This window comes from Artemia franciscana, chromosome 13, assembly GCF_032884065.1.
Source record: "Artemia franciscana chromosome 13, ASM3288406v1, whole genome shotgun sequence".
Classification (NCBI taxonomy): Eukaryota; Metazoa; Arthropoda; class Branchiopoda; order Anostraca; family Artemiidae; genus Artemia; species Artemia franciscana.
The window spans coordinates 17,172,832-17,188,089 of NC_088875.1; the positions used below are offsets into that span (position 1 = coordinate 17,172,832).

At 35.4% G+C, this 15,258-nt stretch overlaps 1 protein-coding gene, 1 long non-coding RNA gene and 1 other non-coding gene across 6 annotated transcripts in view; 1 reads left to right on the forward strand and 2 right to left on the reverse strand.

Moving 5' to 3' along the window:
- Window positions 1–15,258, reverse strand: part of LOC136034591 (mitogen-activated protein kinase 14-like) — a 104,124-nt gene that overhangs the window by 43,481 nt on the left and 45,385 nt on the right. For 3 of the 4 annotated variants that reach the window (XM_065715864.1, XM_065715861.1, XM_065715862.1), the window contains exons 8-9: window positions 13,484–13,562; window positions 3,418–3,591 (exon numbers count right to left, since the gene is read on the reverse strand). In XM_065715864.1, the coding sequence (XP_065571936.1) occupies window positions 3,418–3,591; window positions 13,484–13,562 (253 nt within the window). Of the gene's footprint in view, window positions 1–3,417; window positions 3,592–13,483; window positions 13,563–14,454; window positions 14,535–15,258 lie in introns of all 4 variants that reach the window. The other variant, XM_065715863.1, reaches the window with a different exon arrangement.
- LOC136034594 (uncharacterized) lies at window positions 1,355–8,849 on the forward strand. Its single transcript, XR_010619212.1, has 2 exons — window positions 1,355–1,534; window positions 8,644–8,849. It is a non-coding gene; the product is annotated as an uncharacterized LOC136034594 (long non-coding RNA).
- Trnaq-uug (transfer RNA glutamine (anticodon UUG)) lies at window positions 5,123–5,194 on the reverse strand. The gene has a single exon. It is a non-coding gene; the product is annotated as a tRNA-Gln (tRNA).

The following is a 15,258-nucleotide window of genomic DNA, read 5'->3' on the forward strand; positions in this document are numbered from 1 at the left end:
ATATAAAGATGTTTCAAATTATCATTCCGTAACATAAAATACATAGTGTAAAAAGCAGCTTTCACACTGCATTTACAACTACCTAAACTATGGGGTTAAGTTGTGCTAGTAAGGTAAGGTAAAGGATACGGCATTAGACTTTACAGTCCGTACCGGCGGTGCTGATATCCGTTTCTTGGCCCTTCAGCCAGGAAGTGCAATGAGGGGTTGGGGGCCAGCCATCCTGTGCTTTCGCACACCCTTCCTGTTTACCTTCCCCAGATTTCTCCAGGTACCCATTTAGAGCTGGGTCGACTCTGGCTAAGCTTACAGAGTCAAAAACATAACGGTAAATGAATCTCTACTGGTGTGCATAGGGCGTCGAGTCCACGGCTCAGTTTCTGTTTTTTTTTTTTTTTTTTTTTTTTTTTTTTTTTTTTTTTTTTTTTTTTTTTTTTTTTTTTTTTTTTTTTTTTTTTTTTTTTTTTTTATAGGGAAAACTTGCAATCTTGTCACCCAGCCTTAAGGTGGCAGAGATTCATTCCTGGGCCACGTATTTCTGAGCGGAGAATCAATCCATTGTCCTACTACAGGGATATCATAAGCAAATTAACCAAAAATTAAAAATATGGAAATAAAGATGAACATTAAAGCTCTGGTCAGGCGTGAAAGAATGTCTAAGAAAAGTATATTTATCTTCAAATTTGTTAATAATACATTCATTAGTTCCATTTTGTTGCTGCTATATTGAAATTTCTAAAACTTAATGCAAAATTAAGTAGCAATAGAGTTAAAGTATGACTCGAGCTTACTAGGGGCTGCCTACAATATAGACGAAATTTGATCTGCAACAATCCATAGCGTAAAATAATGTCTTAACTAAAGTTAAATGTTAAAATCATAACGTAAAAGAAAGGTTCCCCGGTGTAGTGTGAAAGATCTATAAGATTGTAAAATGGTCGATGATTCGTCATCGAAATTAACCAATGAGAATTCAGTTCAAACTTAAGGACTTTTTCTCTTTTTTTTTTGTTTTTAGTAGCAATTCACCTTTTAAATTAGAAAGAAGGAATGTGGGTTTGAAAAAAAAAGAACATTTAGCCAAACAATCAAAAAAGAAAAGAAATCCTGTTGAATCTATAAAAAAATGTAGATGTTACTAGAGGTCTAAGAACAGTATTTATTAATTTGGTCCTAATGATTTACTATCCCAAAATAGTCCCTATTTTATGCTGTCATTACAAAGAGAAAATATTTACTGTATTTCAGTTAAGTGTTAATGAATTTGCTTAATCCTATGTTTACTCTTTATTATCAGTATTTTCGCAATTTTATCACGAACTGAGTCTGAGAAGCCAATCTAAAAATGAAAATAAAGAAACACTTTTCATCTAAATTCATCAATTTCAAGGGTCCAATCTCCAAGGTTTAAATCTTCAGAAAATCAATTGTCGATTTTCTGTTATGGTATTCATCATATTCGAGTAGCTTGGTCAATTGGTTGTTTGAAGGATATTGAAGGATATAGGATTTGTCTCAGCATGTAGCTTTACAAGTAAGATTTGCTATTAAAAGTATGAATTATTAGGATGAAAAAAAAATTTACTTTTCTGTCCAAGAGGATGTGCCAAAGACTAAAAAAGCAAAGAATAATGTAAAAAAAGCCTTCACACACAATTTTACCTTCAAAATGTTATAGAAAGTAAACATATATGAATACTGCAAACATTATGAAATCATAACTTCTGATATTGGGAAGGCTATTCGTACTGGACTGGCTGGATCGCAAACCTTGGATAAAATTTATATCTTTAAAATTACTAAAACAGTTTTAAATTCCGAGTATTCAGCAGCAACGTCCCTCCTGATATACCGTACGAATGCAAATACTGGACATCAACACAGCAACCAAGGAAACACCCCTAGGCTTTTTAAATAATAGCCTCTGAAGAATATGCAACATAAAGGGTGTCCTGTGGTGGCGCAGTGGGTTTGACCTTAGCTTGGTAATACGGGACCCAGAGATCGAATCATACTGCAGTAATGCACTACAGGGCCGACACAGGGACCTTAGTAGTCAAGAAGCGTCGTTAATCTGATACACTGCAACATAAAGGATTTCCGAAACGCTGCTGAAGACAATTAATGGATTTCAGGAGCCAAATTAACAGAAAAAAATAAAAAATTGGAGAATACACCTAAAACTTACAAATTTCTTTATTAAAGAATAACTATGGTTCATTTATGTCTTTTAAAGTTTTGTATTGCAGTTTTAAACTTGCTTCTAAGCTTGAAATACTATGTAAAACCTTTGCTCATATTTGAAGATTACACTTTTATATTTCACATCCAATTAAAGACACCCCCTATCGAACTGATGGTATTAAATTTTTGTTAGGTGGTAATTCTCTTTCCATGAACTAAAAGACAATTACCAGTATCCACGTGGACGGTGGAAACAGGCCTATAAACTGGACACAGCACGCATCAAACCAGAAAACCCGCGAAATGACGGCGCAACTGCTAGTCCGTGATACATTTAGGACATGACGACAGATAACAGAGCTTGAAGCATCGAAGAAAACAATCAAACGCCAAGGTCAAGTCTCCATCGACAATCAGATGGACTGCGATGACGAAAAAGATGAAATAACACTGTGCTTTGATCACACTTTGGAGAAGACTAAACACAAAATGCCAATTAGACCTCGCAGGCAGGACGCTATTAGTGAGCTCGAGCATGCCTTATCTAACTTATTGGGTTAATACTAACTTCCCTGTGTGTAATCTGTACAAGACAATGACAAATACTTTTTCATCAACTTGTTAACTAAAACACTGTAGACAACCCAGACTCAAACGATTCTATTATCAAATGCCTTACATGGTCATGCCGATTAGTAGCAGTTCTTGTCATAAAAAAGATAAGACAACTAGCAGAATACATTAATTAGCACGTGTACATTATGCAAAATTGATCACGTATACTCCGCTGCAAACATGGCTTATTTACAAATCTCTTAAGGTGAGCCGCATTTTATATTTACTTCGCCTACAATTTATCTTTTTTTCATTTTGAAAAACATTGCATATTATATTTACATATGCCATCATTTATCCTCTGCTTATCCTGCATTTTCTGGGGTCGCCGGTGTAACTAATCCGACAAATAATACAGACCTTTTCAAGTAGTAATCCTCCCAAATTCTAACTTCATTTCCGTCTCGCAAAACACCAAGGATAAGCAATAGTGCTTCTCGGATACGTAATCTTGGAATGCTCGAACGCACTATAGGGCACCAACAGGCATCGTCTCTCCTTTGATGCCTTTGGAGCCTCTTGAAGCATACATTTCATATAAAGCAATTCGAGGAGATTTTCAACAGCAACACAGTGAAAGAAAAAAAAAAACAAATGGAGCAAGAAAAAGGCAAATACCTTTCCAATCTTCAACGGAGAGTTCCATGTCTTCGAAACTTTGATCGTATGGAGGGGAAGTTGGCTCATCAGTTGGGTCAGCGTACTGAGCAAGGTAAGGATGAGCTAATGCTTGTTCTGCTGTCAATCTTTTCTCAGCATCGAGCTCCAACATCTTCTCAAGTAAATCAATCGCTAAAAAAACAAAACCATTCAAGTCTGAATATAGTAAACAAATAGTTGCGTCTACTCGAATTTTTGTAGGTTGTACTTTAAATATTGCTCATAGTTTCTTTGGTAGCAGGCTTAACAAGAATTTTCAATGGTAAGACCGTCAATTTTAATCAAGAAAAGCTATTGATTGAATTACAATCAGTCTGAGAGATGTTTATAATAAACAAAAAAAACCAATAACAGTAGCTACCCAACACAGTCACTGTGGTTACTATCCATAAAAACGTGACGTCATGAGGGTTGAAAGTACAAAAAAAAAATCTCCTGCTCTTTATGTCTTTTACATCTTCTGTTTTGATAAATTTATGGAAAATCTTAATTAACATATTCTGTATACAGAGATCGTGGTTTAGGACAGGTGACAGGCAGGTATCCAGGAGGTTTACTAGCCCCCTTCCCAATTGAAATCTTATTACTCTCACGATTTTATCCATCATTTCCAGTATTTTTCACTTAATACAGTTGTTTTCGAGTAAAAAACCAGCAATAAATTCCTACGTAGGTGCCTGACAACCGGAGGCGTAGCTATAACTTTCCAGACTGTGAACAATATCGGTCCCCTCCCCCTTACCACCTTTACAACCCGCCATATTCGATCAACTTTAGCACGTACGGTTTCCAAAAAGGAAGAAATACTAAAAATTCAGTTGTCAATATCAGACACAGCAACTGAATTACATCAGAATTGGTTTCAGAATTTCATCCTGATCGCTCTGAATGTTTTCTGATAATTAAATAGCTTTTCTATATTATCGCGAATGGTTTGAATAGATAGGATTTAGAAGCTTGGGATCTATTTAACCTTCTTTTTTATTATTCTTCTTTCCATTTTCATTCTACATGATGAAAGCAATTTTATCTGCTTTTTTTTTTCAATTGTAAAAACCATTTCCGGATTCCAGAGAAGAACACATACGGATTTTTATTTTGGTGGTGAAAGCAGACAAACTTTAAGTAATTCACAAAAACCTCAGTTTAGCACTCCTCAGAGGCTACGCCTGTAGACGGCCGCCCCCTTGCCTTCTTAGCTACGCCACTGTTGGCAGCCTATGTAAGATACCCAGCTCTGTAAACTCCTGATCGAAAAACTTTCTTTAAATTATCAACCTATGCAAAAAATAAATTTGTGGACGACAGCCTAATAGGGTTAAATCATTTAAAAGGTGACATAGGTAAGCTCAAAATATATTCACCTTCAAGGTACATTTTGTGACTTTGGGAGCAACTTTGTGGTTTAGTCTTTTGAACTTCGAAACAGCTCTGGATTGAAGCGTTTTAGATTAACTGTGTGATGAGCATAATTTATTAGATTTGATGGCATTTTTTTTTCTTTGTAATCTCATGTCGCTTTCTTCCTTTCTCTATTCTATACTTTTACTTTTTGGCATTTAAAGAAGACGGATATCCCCCAAGCCACACTTAAATGCTTACTCTTTTTTTAATAGTTCTTAAGCCACGATTTTAAAAAATATTTGTAAAATTATTAAAATTAAGGTTCCACCGAGATTTGAACTCGGATCGCAGGATTCAAAGTCCTGAGTGCTAACCATTACACCATGGAACCTTAATTATACAGAATAAATTATTATTTCATGCTAAATATTTAGTAGAGCTTATTAATAACGTTCTCCCAACAGTGAACAGTGGTTTCCAAATTGGAAAAAAGGGAGGGAGGTCACGTGAGTTCTTGCTATCTCGGAAAGGGGTTAGGTTACGAAAATGAAACTTTCAGGGATGGGTCTACAGACAAAAGTATGTCCCGGGAAGGCATTTTGAAGTACCTACCTCCACTGCGTCCCCCTCAAGAGGGTCCTGACCTTTGATGACCTTTAAAATATGTGTGTTATAAAAGTGAAACCTTGAAAAATAGATTTTCTGCTTGAATAAAGTACAAAAAAATTGCTTTCAGCTTCACAACTTTGCTCAATCCCTATTTATAAGGTTTTAAAGATACGCAAATACATTTCCTAAATTTTGAAAAAAAAAACAACAACATTGATATGGCTCAGAATTCTACTCAAATAACAGGAATTGCATTTTCAGAACTAAAGGCAGACAAAAAGCAACTGGTAACTGAAAAACAAGGTAAAATGTTGTTTTTGTCAAAATTTCAATAGGCCTGTCATGTAGGCGAATTTTAGGGCCCTCTAGAGGGAGAAGGAGTGGAGGTGGGTACTTTATAATACCTTCCCGGGATATAATTTAGCCTGTAGACCCATCCCCGAAAGTTTCATTTTCCTAACCTAACCCCTTTCCGAGACAGCAAGAAGTCACTAAACTAGAATTTTACCCAGAAATGTATCTGATTTACGTAGTAAAGAATTTAAATGATTGCTTGACTTTGCCTATCAAAGTTTATTATCAATGACACTATACAACGGTAAACAGTGGTTTCCCAAATTGGTAAAAAAAAAAAGTTCACAATTCGTAAGCGAGTGCCCACAGAAATGTATCTGATTGACATAGTAAAGAATTTGAATGATTGCTTGACTTCACCTATCAATGTACCAATATAGGAAGATAAAATCTTAAGAAGCTCAGCCTCTTAAAAAAGTCTGTTCAAATAAATAGTCTGTTCAATATACCCCAGATTATATATTTCCTATGTTTTTTCTGGTTCTCGATTTCGTAACAGTCAGTTCAATTTACCTGTAAACCGGTTTAAAAGAGTGATGCTACCAGTGGTATTTAAGTGGTATCTAAAATATCACAAAAATTTATCATCTTTAGGGGTTCTTAAAGGGCTTAAAATTGAGTTTCTGAATTAGACTTGACTTTATTAAATAAAGCGATTATTATATCGGAAAGAGCATCGAGTGGTAGGTTCTTCTTATTCGTGGGTTAGTTATAGGCCTATAAACTGCCCCAAATTTATCGATTCCGTGTGAGGAGGGCTGTCCCCTCCTCAGCCCCCTTATCTTAAAGCTAAAGTCTGACTTTGTATCCCAATTCCTTCAGAACGACAGCTCACGCACGAGGGTCGTAGATTTAGAACAAGAATAGCATTTAAGCTTCAGTGTAAAGAGCGAGGGATGAGAAGGGGAAGCCCCCCCCCGCATTATACACACAATAATTTCTTCTTTTTTTAAGTTTCAATGTTGACACTTACTTTCATTTGACAAAAACTTACTTTCTTCTATTGAGTTTCTGTTCATTTACACATAATTTAATCAAAATTACAAGGGCGCCCGCTGAAAATTTCCTGGGGGTGACGCCAGAATAGTAGTAGATGGTTGGGGAGGGGTACTGGAATAATTCTGAGGTCACATTTTTTAGGACTAAGTTTCTTTTTAAATACACTTAGAAATAAGTTTTCAAATTAAATGATAACTGACTTTACAAGCAAAATGAAACTAAACTCGGCAAATTTAATGCAGCGTGAATTCCTGGCAAAGGGGTTAATCCGTATAATCTACAATATATTTATTATTTTGCTTTGAATGGCTAAGTATATCAAATGGCAATATCTCTTGAATTACTAAGTTTATCACGTTAAAACCCTCATTAAAGGCCGAGGGGGATAACGAATTCCATCACAATGCACTATATGCATCCATTTTCTAAAAACGAAGCGTCTGCAACATCTCAGGGATAGGTAAGGGCATTAGGTTGACACTTCTCAGGAACGGCTGAGGGTTCTAAGTTGAAACTTTCAAGGAATGTTGAGATGTTAAACCAGGTCAAAAAATACTTTATGTATTGGGTTGTCCAAAATGTGTGTGTGTGCAGCGGCGGCTCTGGGCTCTCTTGTGCCCAGGACTCAATTTGTTTTAAATTTATATTATTAATTTATTATAATTTACTGATTATTTTCATTTGTTAACTGCTCCCTTTACTTTATTTTTACAAAGATCAAAATTTTGAAAACTAAAAAATGATTATAACCGTTAGACTGTTTGAAATTTGGCGGCCAAAAGTTTCTTCGCCCTGGGTAAGTGTGCTTCTTAAGACCGCCTCTGTGTATGGGAAACATCTTAAGGGTGGCTAAGGGTATTAGGTTGAAACTGTAGAGGGAATGTTGAGGGAGGATAATCAACTAGGGGGTTTCCAATTTGTAGAAAAGACATCTTTTCCACACCACGCCATAAATATTCTCGCGTCAGTCATAAATATAAGATTTTAACAAGATACAAATAAAGAACGCTGATTGGTCAGGTATTTAATCTTTTATACCATTTTGATTCACGGATGATTTGTGGGAGATTCTCCCAGGAGGATTCTTTTGAGTATGTTATCTAAAAATTTGTTTTTTAATCAAAAGCTTAGCTCAGAAACCGTTACGAACATCAATTTCAAACTGCCCCAACTTTACACAAATTTATTTAATACAATCAACGCTCAGACCACCTTTAGCAACGTAAAAAATGAAATGAAAATAAAAAAAAAATTCTTAAGCAAAAAATGGGAAAACTGAAAACATCCCTAAACCATGGAAAAACTGTTGCGTCTTTTGCGCATTGATGAAACTGAATATATTCAAAACATTTTTTTTTCTCATTCTTATAACATCGAAATAAGAGTCCTGCGATGGGGCCGTGGTATTGGTCTCAACTCGATAAAGCGGGACCCAGAGTTCAAAACCAACTATAGCAAAACATTGCAGGACGGAAACAAGGACCTTCCTAGTCAAGAAGCATAAATCCGTTAAAATAAAATATTGAAATACAAAAAAAATCTAGATTTTGAGTTACTGAGATTTCCAGGAATTAATCTAATCGTACATTGAACCCTCAATTGTCATTAGTTTTTCAAGTCATTTCGATTTTTATAGAGATTTTATTTCATTTTAATGGCAGTAGTTTAACTATTACGCGTAGTGATTTCCAGTTCGTTCTAAGTTTGACTCAAATCGTTTCGAAGGGTTTTAATAAGATCTGATGAGTAAGTCAAAGATATTCAGAAAAGACAGGATTCGTGGTATTATTGTTGCAATCGTTCAGCTCTGGAGGTATAAAAAAGGGGGCGCAGTCTTTCTTTTATATGTGCCTCGGTTAGATTTCATCTTCATTTCAGGTCCGTGTGTCACTGTTTTCCTGATAGGAAGATATTTCCTACTCAAGTTTCTTCTGTTGGCCTGCTACTACACCGTTGAACTACTGATTTCCACCATGAAAAGGTGCAGCCGTAAAGAAGGTGCAGCCGTGTCACATTATCTGGGAGAAATTTTTTGTTGTGTTTTTATGTTCTTGTGAAATAAATAAGTTTTGTTTTTGTCTTTATTGATGCTTCAGAAAGAAGAAACGGAAACTGAATCATGAGAACTAGATAGTACACTGTACACCTAGGAAATTGAAGAACGATGGAAATCCAATAAAAGAATGGGAAATTCAGTAAACAAGATGGAAATCCAATAAAGATCTTAAAATCCAGCATGTTGTTCTGTCAACAAAGTAGAAATTCAATTCCGGTATGGGAATCCAATATTTTGTTTCTCGACGAACTAGAAATTCAACAATGATCAGGCAATCCCAGTAAGGTCTTTAATATTCAATTCACCGATTTTCAGGTGTTGAAAGTCCAATTTTGTTGTTGATAAACATTACAAACAATTTTTTCTGAATCTCAAACAATTATTTTTACAGTGTTCGTAATATGCAGAATGATTGTAGCTAACACATTTGCATGCAGACCCGCTGCATTTTACTCCCACCCCCCTAATGTGCAACTATATAGCCCAAATTTGTTTTTAAAGTATTATATTTTTATCATAATTAGGCATATTTTATTAGGATTAACCTAACATCGCTTCTTGAGTGGTATTGGGTATATCATACAAGTACCAAATTGAATATTACACAATTTGCGGTTATTCCTAAAAGAATTGAAGCCAAATATTTATAATTTGCCGTCAATCCGTCACGTACGTCCCTCTCATTAAAATCATGGCTTTTTTGTAATTGTCAATGTAGAATATATTTTACTTTATTTAAGTTTAGTTTTACTTATATTACGATTGTTATCACGTTAGAATATAACATGGAAATAATAATAATTAATAGAGTAATAACTTTGCATTTCAATACACACACAACCAAAAAATATACTACTTTTATTTGGTTGTAGACATTCACCCCTCCCCAAGAAATACCCCTTGGAAAATAAATTCTCGCAGAAGAAAATTTAACAAGAGCTAAGAGCTCATATGGCACTTGTGACGAGGCCCGAAGAGCTAAGAGCTCATATGGTATGAGCTCTAACAAAATTCTGAGAATCAATAAATTGATTTAAAAGGAAAATCAGAGGCTTGATGCCGGTCGGGATTTAAAATAAGAGCTCTGAGTCACGATGTCCTTCTAAATATCAAAATTCATTAAGATCCGATCACCCACTCGCAAGTTATAAATACCTCATTTTTTCTAATTTTTCCTCTCCCTTTAGCCCCCCAGATCGTCGAATCTGGGAAAACAACTTTATCAAGTCAATTTGTGCAGCTCCCTGACACGCCTACCAATTTTTATCGTCCTAGCGCGTCCAGAAGCACCAAACTCGCCAAAGCACTGAACCCCTCCTCTCAACTTCCCCAAAGAGAGCAAATCCAGTACGGTTACGTCAATCACGTATCTATGACATTTGCTTCTTCAATCCGCCAAGCTTCATCCAATGTAAGTTTCAACATAAGCCAATTTAATTCAACAGAAGTAGGAAAGGAATTCTTAGAAAAACTGCCAGAAAAGGCTTTCCAGAAAAACTGCCTACGGATTGCTTTGTGTATCTGATTGACTTACCGCATCTCAAATAGTAAGCTATACGAAAAATGTGGTTCAATCCCACTTTTGAGGGGTATAATGAGAGAAAGGTTGAGATGGCTAGGACACGTTCTGCAGATGATAGATTGCCAAAGATTATCCTTGTCGGCCAAACAAAAAGTGGGTTCAGGGCCAAACGAAAAGTTGATCGTCTCCGAATGGGGTGGGGGGATTTCGTAAGGAAAGATTTAAGGGAAATGGGAGCTTCTTTGGAGGGACTAAAAGCGAGGCATTGAATAGATTAGGATGAAGCAGGAGCGTCCGTAGCTGTGTTGACCTTAGGCGGCTTGTTCAGTGAGTTATTAGCAGTACTAGTGGAAAAGGAATTGATAAAGATAATGTTGCTTTGGCAAAAATGTGTCAAGTTGGGGTCCAAAAATGGGCACAAATAGACCACGCGTCCACAAGGTCACTCGGACAGGGAAAAAATGTCCAGGTAGCATCTGGAGGCATTAGGCATTAAATTGAATAGAGGTCAAAGTAACTTCTTCTGGTTGGCTGACTTTGGTGTCCTTGTCGTCTTTTGTGATTTATGGGATTCTTTCTCATACAAAAAAAAAAAAAAAAAAAAAAAAAAAGAAAAAAAAAAAAAAATTTTGGCAATGTTTGGCAATTAATAAAATGGGGTCTGAATCATACCAATATACCTTGACACTAGAAAAAGATGAAATTGAAGCCCACTAGTACCTCCTCATGAATCTTTCATCTTAATTTTGTGGAGAGTTTCAAGCAAGTAAGTAGGCGAGGAATGCCTTTGCCCTCACTGAATTTATTTAATGAATTTTAAATAAAAAAAAAACTATTTTTTTTTAGCTGAAAGTAAGGAGCGACATTAAAACTTAAAACGAACAGAAATTACTCCGTATATGAAATGAGTTGTCCCCTCCGCAATCCCTCGCTCCTTACGCTAAAGCTTTTAATTGTTTTAAAAAGTAGAATTGTGGCAAAGAGTCAAACTTTAGCGTAAAGAGCGAGGGATTGCGGAGGGGACAACTCATTTCATATACGGAGTAATTTCTGTTCGTTTTAAGTTTTAATGTCGCTCCTTACTTTCAGCTAAAAAAAATAGTTTTTTTTTATTTAATTTCTGAACGTTTTTGAATTAATGCATGTTTGGTTTTGGCTCTCCGCACATAAATTATTAAAATGAAATTTTTATATTAATTTTTTTTGGCTAAATGGCTTTCTCTTAGTTTTGATCAGACGATTTTGAGAATAAGGGGTGGAGAAGGAGGCCTAGTTGCCCTCCAATTTTTCGGTTACTTAAAAAGGCAACTAGAACTTTTAATTTTTAAAGAACGTTTTTATTAGTAAAAAATATACGTAACTTAAGAATTAAGTTACGTAACAAACTTTCATAACCTTATATTTTTATTATGTATACGACGTGGTTTGTACCCTCGTTAATACCTCGCTCTTTACACTAAATCGTAAGTTTTGTCCCGATTCTTTAAGAATGACCCCTGAATCAGAAAGGCCGTAGAATAAATAGTTGAAATTACTAAAAATACTTTAGCATAAAGAGCAAGGTATTTATCTCCTCGTAAATACCCCGCTCTTTATGCTAAAGTATTTTTAGAACCCCTCATATGCGTAATAATCTCTGTTCGTTTTAAGTTTCAATGCTACTTCTTCCTTTCATTTGAAAAAACGTTTTCATGTTTATTTTTCATTGTTTTCTTATAGTAATGCTAGAGAATCCTGCGCCCTTGTCATTGAATTTTTCTTCCCCCATGACAGATTCCTCCAAGGAAAGATCCTCCAACATAGCCCCCTCTCCTCAGCCCCACCCCCAAACAAAATAAAATCCCCCTCAAAACGTCTGCACACTTCCCAATAACCATTACTATATGTAAACACTGGTCAAAGTTTGTAACTTGCAGCCCCTCCCCCAGGGATTGTGGGGGAGTAAGTCATCCCAAAGACATAGTTATTATGGTTTTCGACTATGCTGAACAAAATGGCTATCTAAAAATTTTGATCCGTTGACTTTGGGGAAAAAATGAGCGTGGGAGGGGGCCTAGATACCCTCCAATTTTTTTGGTTACTTAAAAAGGGCACTAGAACTTTTCATTTCCGTTAGAATGAGCCCTCTTGCGACATTCTAGGACCACTTGGTCGATACGATGACCCCTGAAAAAAAAAAAAAAAAAAAAAAAAAAAAAAAAAAAAAAAAAAAAAAAAAAAAAAAAAAAAAAAAAAAAAAAAAAAAAAAAAAAAAAAACGCACCCGTGATTTGTCTTCTGGCAAAAAATACAAAATTCCACATTTTTGTAGATAGGAGCTTGAAACTTCTACAGTTGGGTTCTCAGATACGCTGAATCTGATGGTGTCATTTTCGTTAAGATCCTACGACTTTTAGGGGGTGTTTCCCCCTATTTTCCTAAATAAGGCAAATTTTCTCAGGCTCGTAACTTTTGATAGGTAAGACTTGATGAAACTTATATATTTAAAATCAGCATTAAAAGGCGATTCTTTTGATGTAGCTATTGATATCAAAATTCAATTTTTTAGAGTTTTGGTTACTATTGAGCCGGGTCGCTCCTTACTACAGTTCGTTACCACGAACTGTTTGAACATTTACAGAACAAGCCAATCGAGCTAATAGTTTTTGCTATTTGGGCTGGTAAGATCCACGAATAGAGCTTCCACTTTTCTTCTCAGGAAATTTTAAGGAAAGCCAATGAATGATGCAGATTCTTGTGGGGCCAAAATTTGAAGTAATGATTAATGAAAATTGATAATGTAGAACTTTGCATGTAATTTTTCACCTGTTCTCACAACTGAAAACTCAAGTTTTTCGGAAGAGATTAGAAGTGTAAACACTACCAAGAAGGGATCTAGAATGAACAAAATGCTACTTAAAGTAAAAATAAGAAGAAAGAATAATAAAGGAGAGGAAAAAATAAAGAAGAAAATCGAAGAGAGAAAAATACAAGAAGAATAAAAAAAGAGAGTTGGTTATTTATTAAACGGAAACTGTTGCGGAATTAAAGAAAAAAAGTAATAGAAATAGAATATAAGCCAAATAAAACGCTTCAGGGGGACGAGTTAAGCCTGAAGTTAAACTGTCCAACAAAGAGGAGAATAAAAGAAACATTACTTACCTAGGGGATTCGCACCTTTAAAAACTTGCTTGAAGTCCTTTTTCTTCATCGGAGGCAATGAACGAATGTACGTCCGCGCCTGCAAAAACATCAGTTGAATACAAACATATAAACTATTATAAATACTCTGTGAGTTCCCAGAAATCAAATTTGTTCCCTTGCCCCCTTAAATCTTTCGTAGAGTTGTGTCTCTAATACCTTGCGAGGTATGTTGAAATAATCGAAAAATTACTTTTTGAATCGGCATCCGTTAAAGACGAAAAAGGACCTAAGTCATAAAAAACAAAAAAGCCAGGAGAGGAAAACATCCAAATACTCTAAAACCGAGTGAAATGACAGAGAAAGCTCAATACGGTGACACCAAACCTTATTGCATTCTCTGGTAGCAAAAAAAACAAGAAAAAATTAAAGTCTAAGAAAATAAAATGTAAAATAAGCTTGATAAAAGCGAAAAAAAGAAAATGACAGTGGAACTGAAACGAACTGAAATTATTCCGTAAACGTCTTCGCTGCCACCGCTCAAACCCCCACCCTTTGCGATAAAGCTTAACTAGTGCTAAACTGAATAGAAACAATCCCGTATGTGAGGGGGACTACCCCTAACCTCCCATTCTTTCTGCAGATGTTTAAATTCCCCCCCTCCTCCGAAGTTGTATACTTGGGTGCACATTTGCCAAACCAGTAAGGAGAGGGTATTACACCGCTTTTCTCAAAAACAGGGGACACAATTAAGAAAAAACACAATTTTGGCCACTATTTTTCAATTTTACTAAAAGACGATCCTCCGAACCACGGGCAATCTCCCTTACGTGCGGGAATGGTTGCATATAATCTCAAAAATGACATTAAAAATATTTCCTTCTTATAATACAGTTTATTCCAAGACAAAATAAAAGAAAGAATAGTGCTGGATAAAAAAAAGAAGCGACAGATAGGTAGCAAAGAAAATATTTCATAGTCCAAATTCCTACCTCCTCACTAGTAATTTTTTGAAGAAAATCATCTTCAGGTGTGCCTATAAGCCAAAGAATCCTCGTAAGCTGGTCAATATCTAAGGACTCACACGGTTAAGTTGATAAAAACACTATTTGGACAAGACAAGCACAAAAGAGACAGTTCACGGTATCAGAAACAAGACAGCAACGTAAAACTTGATGTTAGTGGGTTTCTAATAAATGTTAATCATATTAACGACAAGCAAACAAAATTAACTGTGAATTATTCAGACTAAAAAGATTAACGAATTAGCAGGGGTGTCAAATGGACCCAACTTAGTCAGGGTTTACAAAACCATAAAATTTGCTAAAACTAAAAAAAGAAAATACAAAATGATGTAAGAAACTGTGCTCTTTAATCTTTCCCGTTCTCTATCATAGTGATAAACTGTGGCCCATCTTCTTTTCTTTCAATTAGTACTTCTGAAACTAAGGCGTTTTCTAGTTTTTTGGGTAAAAAACAACCTTCTATATAGAGTCTGGTTTCCGCGTTCAAATGGTAATTTAATATTGGTGATGGTGATTCGGGAATTAATTTAGTCGAAAAAAATACGAAAAAATCATATATCTGACTATATAAATTTTCGCATAAACACTGTGTATAGAAACGAAAATGGCCCAAGAAAGTCCTAATATTCTGAATAGTGTTCTAATATTCTATCTAATAGTAATATTCTAAGTTCTAAGTAGTTCTGCGCAGGACCGATCTATTGCGCCTCACACGCATTTCAACAAGTCAAAAGGAAGTCGATAAACTTGTTAGTTTAAATGATCCAAATG